The 13,739-nt window shown below is 37.9% G+C and overlaps 1 protein-coding gene across 1 annotated transcript in view; it reads left to right on the top strand.

Annotated features, from left to right (window-relative positions):
* The window catches only part of PDS5A (PDS5 cohesin associated factor A), a 156,311-nt gene that overhangs the window by 105,281 nt on the left and 37,291 nt on the right, over nucleotides 1–13,739 (top strand). The window contains exons 17-21 of the mRNA XM_017854266.1: nucleotides 2,342–2,447; nucleotides 5,317–5,477; nucleotides 8,356–8,479; nucleotides 9,604–9,762; nucleotides 13,582–13,650. Of these exons, the coding sequence (XP_017709755.1) occupies nucleotides 2,342–2,447; nucleotides 5,317–5,477; nucleotides 8,356–8,479; nucleotides 9,604–9,762; nucleotides 13,582–13,650 (619 nt within the window). The remainder of the gene's footprint in view (nucleotides 1–2,341; nucleotides 2,448–5,316; nucleotides 5,478–8,355; nucleotides 8,480–9,603; nucleotides 9,763–13,581; nucleotides 13,651–13,739) is intronic.

The following is a 13,739-nucleotide window of genomic DNA, read 5'->3' as shown; positions in this document are numbered from 1 at the left end:
GATTCATGCTACAGTGTGGATGAATGTCGAGAACATTACGCTAATTGAGAGAAGTCAGTCACAAAGGATAACAGTTGTTTGTTAGTCTGTTCTCATGCTGCTGGTAAAGCCATACCCGAGACTGGGTAATTTATAAAGGAAAGAGGTTTTAATGAACTTGCAGTTCCACATGGTTGGGGAGGCCTCACAATCATGACGGAAGATGAACCAAGAGCAAAGGGATGTCTTATATGGGGACAGGCAAGAGAGTATGTGCAGGGGAACTCCCCTTTATAAAACCATCAGATCTCCTGAGATTTATTCAGTACCACAAGAACAATATAGAGGAAACTGCCCCCATGTTCAATTATCTGGCCCCGCCCTTGGCATGTGGGGCTTATTACAGTTAAAAGTGAGATTTGAGTGGGGACACAGCCAAACCCTATCAAATTGTATGATTTCATTAATATGAAATGTTCAGAATAGGCAAGTGTATAGGGGAGAAAATAGATTGGTAAATGCCTAGGGCTGGAGGGACTAATGGTGAATGAGTTCCTGCTGACAGGTAAGGGGTTTGACTTAGGATAGTGATGGGATGTTCTGTAATTAGGGAGTACATCCCTGTGAATATAGTAAAAACCATTGAGTTGTACATTTTAATTCAGTGAATTGTGTGGTGTATTATACTTTAAGTTAATGTTTATACACATATACACCAATTTGGTTTTTTTTAATGTTATCAGATTAACTGAACATAATGAATTTTAAAATATTTGTTGTGATATAAGAGGAGAAAGGAAAGGAAGTGCTAAACTTAGTTTAAACAGCCATTATGGAGAACAGTGGAGGGTCCTCAAAAAGACTAAGAAATACAACTACCATATGGTCCAGCAATCCCACTACTAGGTATACATCCAAAATAAATAAAATAAGTTTATCAAAGGGATATCCGTACACCCATTATTATTGCAGCATTATTGACAATAGCCAAGATTTGTCCACCGAGGAATGAATGGGTAAAGAAAATATGGTACATAGATAAATGGAATACTATTCGGCCATAAAGAAAGAATGAAATGCTGTCATTCGCAGCAATATGGATGGCATTGGAGGACATTATGTTAAGTGAAATGAGCCAGGACCAGGAAGTTAAATACCACATGTTCTCACTGGTAGGTGGAAGCTAAAAAAAAAAGTAGATCTCTCAGAAGCAAAAAATAGAACAGGAAACAAAAGGCTGGAAAAGGTAGTGGGAAGGGAAGATTAGGGAGAGATACAAAATTACAGAAAAGGATATAAAATTACAGCTAGATGGGTGGATGAATTCTAGTGTTCCATAGCATAGTAGGATGACTATAGTTAATAATAACATAGTTTCAGATAGCTAGGACAATATTGAATGTTCCCAACACAAAGAAATAAGTGTTTAAGATAATGGATATGCAAATTATCCTGATCTTATCACCATGCATTATATGTCTGGAAACATCACTCTGTACCCCATGAATAGTTATAGTTTTTGTTAATTTTTTATAAGTGAAAAGAATTTCATCTGTATGCTATACATATTTGGTACTTACATTTTAAAATGAATAATTTGACATATACATAACACCAAAGGAAAAAAAATTAACCAAAATCTTGTTTTGCACATTTGTAATAATAATTGAATGTTCTCATAATAGGGTAATATCTTCTTCAGTTTACTGATCTCAAAACCAGAAATCACATTTGTTTTTACTTAAAATAGCACCATGTTGCTACATCTGATTTTTATTGACCAGATAATATTCTATTTCCTGGTGGTATTTTGAAAAAACTAATTCCTTAATTTTTGACAATTAAATTGTTTCTAATTAATGAATCTTTATAAATATAGCATGATGCTTCTGATGACTTGCTTCTTTGCTGTAAGTTCATAGAAATAAAGTTACTGATTCAGTAAATTACCAGCAATTAATTCATTTGTCCATGTATATGTTTATTATTTGTATTTTTTTGAGTCAGTTGTCATTGCCCACTTAACTACTATATTATTGTTTTTCTTAAAACTGAAAATGATCTGTGTATATATGGAAATGAATATTAAATTACTTACGTGAATATATTACCAGTGTGTTGTGTCATTTAATTTTAGTTTTGTTATTTTTTAGAAGAGTTACTCTTAATACATTAAGGTTTTTAGGGGGATAAACTAAGTAGAAGTTTAGTTATCAAGTAGATGACAAGGTTGAACTTTTTTCCCTCACAGAAACTCCTTTGAATTTAATATTTTAAGGCTCTATATGTGTTCTGTCACAGTGTGATTAGGATATAGTTACTACTCTAGTGGTTACTGATTTATATTTTCTTCTTTTTATAGTGCACTAGTGAAATTGATGAATAAGTCAATAGAGGGGACAGCAGATGATGAAGAGGAGGGTGTAAGTCCAGATACAGCTATCCGTTCAGGACTTGAACTTCTTAAGGTATTTTTGAAACAGTTTTGTTGCCATGTATTTCCGTGGGGTCATAATTTGCCTTCCCTTCAGGATATGCAAGAGTCAGGCTTATTTCATAGGAAACTATTTGAAAGATTTAAAACCTGTGTTGGAAATCAGATTATGTAAAAGTAATATTTTTATGTTATAATATAATAATGTAATTATTTTACATTATAAATTAATATTTGTTTCACTGTTTATCATTTTCATGCCTTCTATGGTTGGTAGTGATTACTGTATAATCTATTCTTAGTAATAGCAAGGTGTGACTTAAGACTTAGTGGACAGGGTATGTGACTAAATCTAGGGGAGGGAATATCATCATTAAAGGGAATATTTCTTGGTATATTTGTGGGTTTTTTGGGAGACTGGCATGACTAGAAAAAAGGGGTGTTTTGAGGAATAATGGGAGACAAGGTTGGTTCCAGATTGTCGAATGCCACTGGGTAAGAAAGGTACTGTCACGAGCTTTTAACCTGGCTCACAACCAGCTGCAGCCCTTGATAGAACTTTCATTGGATTGAGTAAAAGAAGGGAAGAAATTGAAGGCAAAGAGACATGATACCACTGTAACTTACAGGAGAAGAGACAAACCAGTGCAATGGATGTTACATAGAAAAGAATTATGGGCTCATATTCCGAGATTTTTTTTTTTTTTTTTTTTGAGACGGAGTCTCGCTCTGTCGCCCAGGCTGGAGTGCAGTGGCCGGATCTCGGCTCACTGCAAGCTGCGCCTCCCAGGTTTACGCCATTCTCCTGCCTCAGCCTCCCGAGTAGCTGGGACTACAGGCGCCCGCCACCTCGCCCGCCTAGTTTTCGTATATTTTAGTAGAGACGGGGTTTCACCATGTTAGCCAGGATGGTCTCGATCTCCTGACCTCGTGATCCGCCCGTCTCGGCCTCCCAAAGTGCTGGGATTACAGGCTTGAGCCACCGCGCCCGGCCTATTCCGAGGTTCTTAAATGTAGTTTCATTGAGCTGGGCTCAATGCCTGTAATCCCAGCACTTTGGGAGGCCGAGGCGGACAGATCACAACGTCAAGACCATCCTGGCCAACATGGGGAAACCCTGTCTCTACTAAAAGTACAAAAATTAGCTGGACATGGTGGCACAAGCCTGTAGTCACAGCTACTTCGGAGGCTGAGGCAGGAAAATCGCTTGAACCCGGGAGATGGAGGTTGCAGTGTGCCGAGATCGTGCCACTGCACTCCAGCTTGGCATCAGAGTGAGACACTGTCTCAAAAGAAAAAAAAATTTTCATTGATAGAATTGATATGATGCCTCGTGAATAAGATTTTAATTATGTTTTAGTAATTGAGTTGTATTTTAAGTTCTCTTAAAAGTGAAACCACCTTTAAGGTAACATTTTTTAATAGATTGGTTTTATTACATTTTCTAATTTAATTCTCCAGTTTTCTATAAATAATTAAAACCACATAAGTAAATATTATCACTACAAACCTTGCCAAATGAGACAGTAGCACTTAATGACCATTAAATAAGTGCTTATTGAAAAATTAATGAAGACCACCTGCTCATTCCCCTTTCTCCCTGCTTCTCTATTTGCATCCCTAATGTTGATACTACACTAACTGAATTGTTTCTACTTTATGGAAGGTTAACTCTTTAGACGTGTATCTAACTTGCTAAAAATTATTTAAGAACAGGCTCGTGCTCATGTCATAATAAGGGAATAATTATATATTGTAACCATAATTAAAAGTTCACAGTAGTGGCTTCTTTGTTGATAATTATGATGAGTGATTTCACTTGAAATATTTTCTTGGCTTGGTACAGTGGTTTATGCCTGTAATCCCAGCCGAGGCAGGAGGCACCAGGAGTTGGCAGACCAGCCTAGGGCAAAAATAGCTAGACCTCCATCTCCTACAAAAAAAAAAAAAAAAAAAAACCACCGCCGGGTGCAGGGCTCACTGCCTGTAATCCCAGCACTTTGGGAGGCTGAGGCGGGCAGATCACGGGTCAGGAAGATCGAGGACCATCCTGGCAAACACCGTGAAACCCCGTCTCTTATTAAAAAGTACAAAAAAATAGCCGGGCGTGGTCGGCGCGTGCCGCCTGTGTCCCCAGTCTACTCCAGGAGGCTGAGGCCAGGAGAAGGGCGTGAAACCCAGGAAGCAGGGCTCCTGCAGTGAGCCCCGAGATCAGGCACTGCACTCTAGCCTGGCGACAAGTAGCAAGAACTCTGTCTCAAAAAAAAAAAAAAAAAATTTTTTTAGCTGGGCTGGTGCACCTGTAGTCTCAGCTCAGGAGGCTGAGGTGGGAGATTGAGACCACAGTGAGCTGTGACGTTCCACCGCACTCTAGCCTAGGTGACAGAGTGAAATCCTGTTGCAAAAAAAAAAGAAAAAAAAATTTCTCATAGATTATCTTTTTGCCAGTCAAAGAAAGCTCTGAGTTAGCATTTTGTTTACATTACACAAAGATTGAGTCATTACGTATGGAGGTTTTATTTCAAGTAAGCATTCCTTCATCTACATACAATATATTTATAAACTGATAGTAGTTATTAATATTGTAAATCACATTCCATAAAAAAGGAGTTTTGTGTTCTAAGTAGCAGAGTAGACTAAGAGGTGAAGAAGAAAATAGGACAAAGGCTGTCTGTCAGTTGTGTGAAGGGATAACTGGGAGCTACCACACCACACAGTATTTCTGATAATGTCTAATTAGCCATAACTAACTGCAAGGGTGGCTAGGAGATGTATCTCTATTCTGTGTAGCTAGCATATTTACCCCAGAATTTATTTATTTATTTATTTATTGCGGGAAGTATTTCTTTTTTAATGGATTAAAACAATTGTCTGTACTTCTAAAGCTGTATCTATTTTTTCAGGTTCTGTCTTTCACACATCCTACCTCGTTCCACTCTGCAGAGACATATGAGTCCTTGTTACAGTGCCTAAGAATGGAAGATGACAAGGTGGCAGAAGCTGCTATTCAAATTTTTAGAAATACAGGTCACAAAATAGAAACAGACCTTCCCCAGATACGATCGTGAGTACATTTTTTCTCCCATGGTAAATACAAAAGTTTCTAAGTGTGGGAACCATAAAATCATTGTTTTCCTTTTGTATAAGAAGATAGGAGGGAGGAAAGACAATTTTGATTTAAAAGCTACTTTTCTGTGTCCTCCTCTGTTTTGTCTTTCCCTTGCCTTACACCCCTCTCCCACCATTAGAATGTAGGCAGCAGAGTAAACTGAAACTACATGTTTGTTTATAACAAAATTATTTTAAGATATTAAGAATCAAAGGTTATCACAGAATTTAGTGTTTTATGATTAATATCTTTCTAATCCATGTATATTCATCTTTTTTCTGTAAATGTGTTGTAAATTCAGTAACTGTCACACTGCTATCCTACCAAAAAATGGGGCCAATAGTTCACTTTGGCATCTTAAAAATGTTAAGGTGAAACTTGTGTTGAGATGTTATATTTAGACTTAAAATATGCAGAAGACATCTTCTGGAGGAAAAAATACGTTGCAAATGGCTGTTGAATCATATGTATTTGCAAGTAGTTCAAGGTATATTGAACTACATACCATTTTCCTCTTGTGGTAATCACAGAACAAGCAGTCTCCTGAAGTTTTTATTAAATTTGTGAGCTTATAGTTTAACTTGTGAAAAATTCAGTGTTCATTGTACATTCTCTTCATTCTCAGCATTGTCTGGCTAATAAAAAAAGTTACCACAATCAGTCCCTGCCCTCGAGGAGTTTGTAGACTAGAAATAATAAACTTTATATGTATACATTATTAAAAAAAGATCATTGACACAGTAGGATAGATTTTGATAAGTTTTTCAAGGGAGGAAATCCTATACATTTTTTTAAGGCAAAGGATCTATTCTTAGAGAAATTCTACCCTAAAGGAAGCAATTGAAAATGGGTATAGGTAGAAGAGGTAACTTTGGACGTGAGGAATAAAATACCTCATTCATAAGACTAATGGAGGAGAAAGGAGATAATCACTGGAAAGAAGAAAAGCACAACACTAAAGACCTCAATAACATCTCTGATGGCATCACTGGATTATACTGCTCTATAAAAAAACAAAAAAAGTTTTTTTTTTTTTTTTGAGACGGAGTCTCGCTGTGTCGCCCAGGCTGGAGTGCGGTGGCAAGATCTCGGCTCACTGCAAGCTCCGCCTCCCAGGTTCCCGCCATTCTCCCGCCTCAGCCTCCGAGTAGCTGGGACTACAGGTGCCCGCCACCGCGCCCGGCTAGTTTTTTGTATTTTAGTAGAGACGGGTTTCACCGTGTTAGCCAGGAGGGTCTCGATCTCCTGACTTCGTGATCCACCCGCCTCGGCCTCCCAAAGTGCTGGGATTACAGGCTTGAGCCACCGCGCCCGGCCAAGAAGAAAGTTTAAAGTTGACTTTCTGTATTATTTTATTTGTCTAATAATAATAATACACTTAACAACAGTTTGGTTGAAACTGTCTTCCTTTGTCATTCACCAGTGTTATTTTATAAGAGATCATAGTCTGGTAAATGGAATGGTGAAAGACTAAACAGATAGGAGAGAGGAAAGACATCTTCCATGTAGAAGTGTGGTCAAGACTCAGTCACGGAAGTCTGTTTGGGCATGGACATCCCTATCTCATAATTCCAAAGCCTGCAGAGACAGACTTCAGGCATATTTGTAAATGTCACATCAGACTTATACCAGCTAGCATATGTTCCCATTTTTGGTTAAGGTACATGGCCTGGAGCCTGCAGTATAGCTTTTCATATCTAGCTTCCCATTATCATAAGAGGGCATTGTCACCCTTGCATTTGATACCACTAACTTTGTAATCTATGGAACAGGCTCTTCTCTAATAACATTAAATATATGACAAATATCTTTCCTTAAATACTTGTTTCGCTTTATCAATTTTCTTCTGATTATAAAAATACTTAATGTTCATTGTAGCAAACTGAAACTAGAAAAAATGTAACGAAATAGTCACCATTAACATTTGATATGTATACTTTCTACGAATGTTCATCTATTAGATGTGTTTGTCTATTTTTTATAAGTTCATATATGCACACTGTTTTCTTCATTCTACCTAATGTTTTTTCATGTCATCAACATTTAATTTTTGGAGAATGTTATGTTTTTCCATCTCGTCCTAAACGAAGACTGTTTTAGTTTACTTTTCATTGTCAGTGTAGAGGGTAAGTGTATGGATTTTGAAAGAGGTGCTAATTTTCAAATCTCAACTCCCAGTTTCCTAACTTTGTCATCTTAGGAGGCTTAAATAACATCTTTGTGCTTTAATTTTCTCATCTGTGTAATGATTATAATAGTCGTCTTTGGGTGGATGTGAACATTAGTTGAATTAATACATGCGGAAATACCTAGAATGGTGCCTGGCACATAATAGCTAGATATTTATATTGCCATCCTAGTGATATATATGTAGCTGTATCTTTGCATACTTTCTTTCACTAGTATTATTTCAGCTGCTTAATACAACTTGGCCTTTTGCTACTCTCTTTCCGTAGCTACTTTGAAATAAGGGGATTATAAAAGGGAATTGAAAAATTAGCAATCTCCTACTTAGAAGGTAAATGTAAAAATATGTCATGGGATAAGCTTTAGATTATGAATTAAGGGTTACTTGTTATTTTGCATATTTGTCAGGTAGCTTTAAAATGAAAATTGTCTCCTGAAGTAGGCTTTTCTTGAGGCATTGTATTTCTTGGTTTATACTTGGGGCAGAGAGGGAGCTTTTTTACAAGTTTCTTTAGATCAGATAATTTTTAAGAGAGCCTTCTCTACCAGCATCCATCCATATAGGGGACGTGGAAGTCAACCAAAGGAATAATTGTTGGTTTATGGGTTTAAGAAAAAAAAAAAAAAACTATATTATTTTTTGCAGGACCTTAATTCCCATTTTACATCAAAAAGCAAAGAGGGGTACTCCACACCAAGCAAAACAGGCTGTGCACTGTATACACGCCATATTCACAAATAAAGAAGTCCAGCTTGCACAGATTTTTGAGGTATATCTAATATATAGGTTGTGTTTATATTGGTCTTTATTTTTTAAGCTCTATAGTTTGATGAAGATGGAAGCTAGATTTTTTAAAGCTGTTTATATGAAGTCCTACCCTAGAATATAAATTCCTTGTGAGCAAGGATTCTGTCTATTTTATATGGTACTGCATTCCCGGTCTGTGGATCAGATTATATGTTCAAATACCTCATATTGAAGGGTTTTGTCGTTTTTGTTTGTTTTTTAGTTTGTTTTTGAGATAAGATTTCACTTTCTCACCAGTGCTGGAGTACAGTGATGCAATCTCTGCTCACTGCAGCCCCGAACTCCTAGTTTCAAGCATTCCTCCTGCCTCAGCCTCCCAAGTAGCTGAGAGTACAGGCACTGCCACCATGCCCAGCTATTTTTGGATTTTTTATAGAGATGGGGTTTTGCCATGTTGCCCAGCCTGGTCTCAAACTCCTGGACTGAAGCAATCCACCCACTTCATGCTTTCAAAGTGCGAGGATTACACACATGAGCCAGCACACCTGGCCTTACGTGTTTATGTTAGAACATTTTACTTAATTTTAGCCTTATTGGTTCAGTGGTGCATTTATCCTCAGAAAGTATTAGTAGATAATTTTGAACAATCCAGTTTTAAGAACCTAAGAACCCCACCTGACAATCCTGTTTCCCTTTCTTTACTTACAATGACTGGCCTTATTTTACTATTAGAAATGTATTCCTATTATCATAAATCGGAGGTAGTGTGACCAAAACCCAGTGAACTCTTATTTTGTATGATTTAAGGTCATTTAAAATATTCCCACAGGATAAGAAATCCACCAATATAGCAAATCCATTGTTGTAAATTAGTCAAAAATAATGCTGATTTCATGAAGCAAAAAATTTTTTTAACTTCTTTTGAGTTTTATTTTTTATGTTTTTTCTACATTCTTTCAATCTTGCCAAATTTTAGTAGGTGAATTAAGTACCAGGTGTCTTAGGTTGAAGTTAGTTATGATCATATTAGAGAAGATTGGTTTGGGCATGATAAATTCAGGAGGACTCAGGAAAATGTACTATTTCAGTAGAGTGTCTAGATATTTATCAAACACATTGGTAATTTTGTCTGTTTTATTTTTATAGCCACTCAGTAGGAGTCTGAATGCTGATGTGCCAGAACAACTTATAACTCCATTAGTTTCATTGGGCCACATTTCTATGTTAGCACCAGATCAGTTTGCTTCCCCAATGAAATCTGTAGTAGCAAATTTTATTGTGAAAGATCTGCTAATGAATGACAGGGTAAGTTTCTCATTTAATTAAATTGAGAATCATGAGATTAAGACTGTTTACATCTTCATCGCAGAAACACTTCTGTTTCTATGTAATTCTCTTTTCTTTTAAATTATTCTATATTGGTTCTACTTATTTATTATTTAAATTCCAAACTACTTCCTTATTTCATGGTAGCTATTACTACTAGAATTTCACACTTAAGAAACAAAATTAGAACATGGGATTGGTGAATCATGAAAGATAAATATAAGTAAAAGCTATTTTCCTGACCCTCAAAAGACAGTTTATCATTTTCTGGAATGTTAGAATTGGGTTATTTTTGTTTTTTGTTTTGAAGACAGAGTCTCGCTCTGTACCCTAGGCTGGAATGCAGTGGCTCGCTGCAACCTTGGCCTCCTCTCATTCCTCAGCCTCCCAAGTAGCTGGGATTACAGGTGCCTGCCACCACGCCTGACTAATATTTGCATTTTAAGTAGAGACGGGGTTTCACCTTGTTGGCCAGGCTTTTACTGAACTCCTGACCTCAGGTGATCTGTCCGCCTTGGCCTCCCAAAGTGCTGGGATTACAGGTATGAGCCACCATGCCGGGTTAAAATTTGTTTTATCAGACATTGTTAGAAATCTAAGTGGATTAGCCAGGCGTGGTAACGGGCGCCTGTAATCCTAGCTACTCAGGAGGCTGAGGCAGGAGAATCACTTGAACCCAGGAGGCAGAGGTTGCAGTGAGCCAAGATTGCACAGTTGCACTCCAGCCTGGGCAACAAGAGGGAAACTCTTATCTCCAAAAAAAAAAAAAAAAAAAGTAAGTGGACTTGAATTTGACTAATTTTTAAGATAATACACTGTACTTTTGGCACTAGATTTATTGATGTCTGTGTGCTCTGATTTATTACCTCTGTCTAGGTTGAAATGTATAGATTGAAAAGACTCCCCAAATGATTTCAGAAACACACCTTAATTAAGAATCACTACTGGCAGGGCGTGGTGGGTCACGCCTGTAATCCCAGCACTTTGGGAGGCTGAGGCGGGTGGATCACCTGAGGTCAGGACTTCAAGACCAGCCTGGCCAACATGGTGAAACCCCGTCTTTACTAAAAATACAAAAAAAGTAGCCGGGCGTGATGGCGAGTTCCTGTAATCCCAGCTATTCAGCAGGCTGAGGCAGGAGAATCACTTGAACCCAGGAGGCAGAGGTTGCAGTGGACCAAGATTGCGCCATTGCACTCCAGTCTAGGCAACGAGAGCAAGACTGTCTCAAAAAAATAAATAATAGAATCACTGCTTTACCAAATGGATCTGAATTAAATCTGTTGTTACTGAATAAAGACACAGATATGCTGGATCATTATGGATAACTTTCAATTAAGTGCTAGTTTGTCACAAATCCAACTTATCCAAAGTTACTAACTCTCACATGGTTCGGTGGTCTTGAGGCCTCAATATAAGGAACTTAAAGACACCAGCTAGTGTACTTTCTGTATTTGTACCACCTCCCACTTTTGAATGCAGCAGACAAGAAGAGAAGAACATGGCCTAAGTCTCATTTCCCACACCACATATCCTTGCTGCTGTTTTTACTTTTGGTAGATGTGGTTGTCAACAAATGTGAAATTTAAGATACCTCTTAAATGATGATTGTTGATAGATTGTGTTTTCAGATAGTCTTTTTTATTGTGATAAACTATACATAATATCAAATTTGCCATTTTTAAGTGTTAACATAATAGCCACATTGTTATCTAATCATCACCATCCCATCCAGCTCCAGAATTTTTTCATCACCCCAAACAAACTCTGTACCCATTAAGCAACAACTCTCCATTGCCCTCTGTTCTACCTTCTGACTCTATGACTACCTGTTCTAGGTATCTCTTATATGATATTTGTCCTTTTGTGTCTGTTGTATTTCACTTAGCATGTCCTCAGGGCTCTTCCATGTTGTAATATGTATCAGAGTGTTGTTCCTTTTGTGGCTAAATAGTGTTCTATTATATGTATATTTTTGTTTGTATATATCCCACATTTTGTTTGTCGATTGATGGATACTTGGGTTGCTTCTACGTGTTGGCTATTGTGAATAATGCCAATGTAAACGTTTATGTTCCTGTTCTCCCATTTCTTGGGTATGTATCTAGGAATAACATTGTTGGGTTACATGGCATTTTCCTTTTTTTTTTTTTTTTTATTTTCCTTTTTAAAAAAGCAATAGCCGGCCGGGCGCAGTGGCTCACACCTGTAATCCCAGCACTTTGGGAGGCCGAGGCGGGAGGATTAAGAGGTTAGGAGATCAAGGCCATCCTCAGTAACATGGTGAAACCCCATCTCTACTAAAAATACAAAAAATTAGCTGAGCGTGGTGGTGGGTGCCTGTAGTCCAAGCTACTCGGGAGGCTGAGGCAGGAGAATGGCGTAAATCGGGAGGCAGAGCTTGCAGTGAGCCTAGATCGTGCCACTGCACTCCAGCCTGGGCGACAGAGCAAGGCTCCATCTCAAAAAAAAAAAAAAAAAAAAAAGGCAATAGCCATACTAGTGCATAAGAAGTGGTATCTCATTGTGGTTTTGATTTGCATTTTCCTAATAAATAATGATGTCAAGGATATTTTTTCTGTGCTTATTGACTGCCCTGTATATCTTCTTTGGAGAGCTATTAAATTCCTTCACCTACCCCACTCTTCTTTTTTTTTTTTTTTTTTTTTTTTTTGAGACATGGTCTCACTCTGTCACCCAGGCTGGAGTGCACTAGTGCAACCTTGGCTCACCGCAACCTCTGCCTCGCAGGCTCAAGCAATACCTCCTGCCTCAGCCTCCTGAGAAGCTGGGTCTACCAGCACATGCCACCATGCCTGGCTAATTTCTGTATTTTTTTATGGAGACAGGGTTTCGCCATGTTGCCCATGCTGCCTTCACCCTCTTTTAGTTGGGTTGCTTCTTGTTGAGTTTTAAGAGTTGTTTACATTTTCTGTGTATTAAACCGTTGTCAAATATTTACCAGATCCAAGATCATGAAGATTTCTCCCTATGTCATCTTTTCAGAGTTTTATGGTTTTAGCTATTAAATTGAGATATTTGATTCATTCTGAGTTAATTCTTATATATATTAACAATCTAGTTTCGTTTTTTGTTTGTGTGTTTGTTTCTTGTGGATATCCAGGGTTTTTTTTGTTTTGTTTTTGTGTTTTTGAGACGGAGTCTCACTCTGTAGCCCAGTCTGGAGTGAGGTGGTGCAATCTCAGCTCACTGCAACCTCTGTCTCTTAGGTTCAAGCAGTTCTCCAACCTCAGCCTCCTGGATAGCTGAGACTAAAGGCATGCACCACCATGCCCAGCTAATTTTTTGTATTTTTAGTGGAGGCGGGGTTTTGCCATGTTGGGCAGGCTGGTCTCAAACTCCTGACCTCAAGTGATCCACCTGCCTCAGCCCCCCATATAGTGCTGGGATTACAGGCACTGACCCTCTGCACCTGGCTGAATATCCAGTTTTTCTAGCACCGTTTGTTGAAGAGACTGTTCTTTCCCTAAAGGTGGTCTTGGCACCCTTGTCAAAAAGGAATTACCATATATGCAAGGATTTTCTGGGTTCTTTATTCCATTGAGCTGTATGTCTGTCCTTGCCAGTACCAGCCACACTGTTTTGATTACTGTAGGTTTTATAGTAAGTTTAAAAACTGAGAAGTATGAGTCTTCTAACTTTGTCCTTTTACAAGCTCTGGTTGGTGATGTTCCCATCGGTTTCTCAGAGGCTGTGTTGATCAACATGAAAACTTAATCAGCAAAAGTTAAATTTTTTTCTTCATGCTAATAGCTAAATTTATTCAATTGTCTATAGTCAACAGGTGAAAAGAATGGAAAACTGTGGTCTCCAGATGAAGAGGTTTCCCCTGAAGTACTAGCAAAGGTAAATTTGTTTAGGCCTTGATAATCTTCATGTTTAAAAAAGGAATATTCGTAGTTATCTTCCTCACTTTTTTTTTTTTTTTTTTTTTT

The sequence above is a fragment of the Rhinopithecus bieti genome, unplaced genomic scaffold (genome assembly GCF_001698545.2).
Source record: "Rhinopithecus bieti isolate Rb0 unplaced genomic scaffold, ASM169854v2 scaffold_2339, whole genome shotgun sequence".
Lineage (NCBI taxonomy): Eukaryota > Metazoa > Chordata > Mammalia > Primates > Cercopithecidae > Rhinopithecus > Rhinopithecus bieti.
The sequence above is the reverse complement of the archived record's forward strand: the minus strand, read 5'-3'. Positions and strand labels throughout refer to the sequence as shown.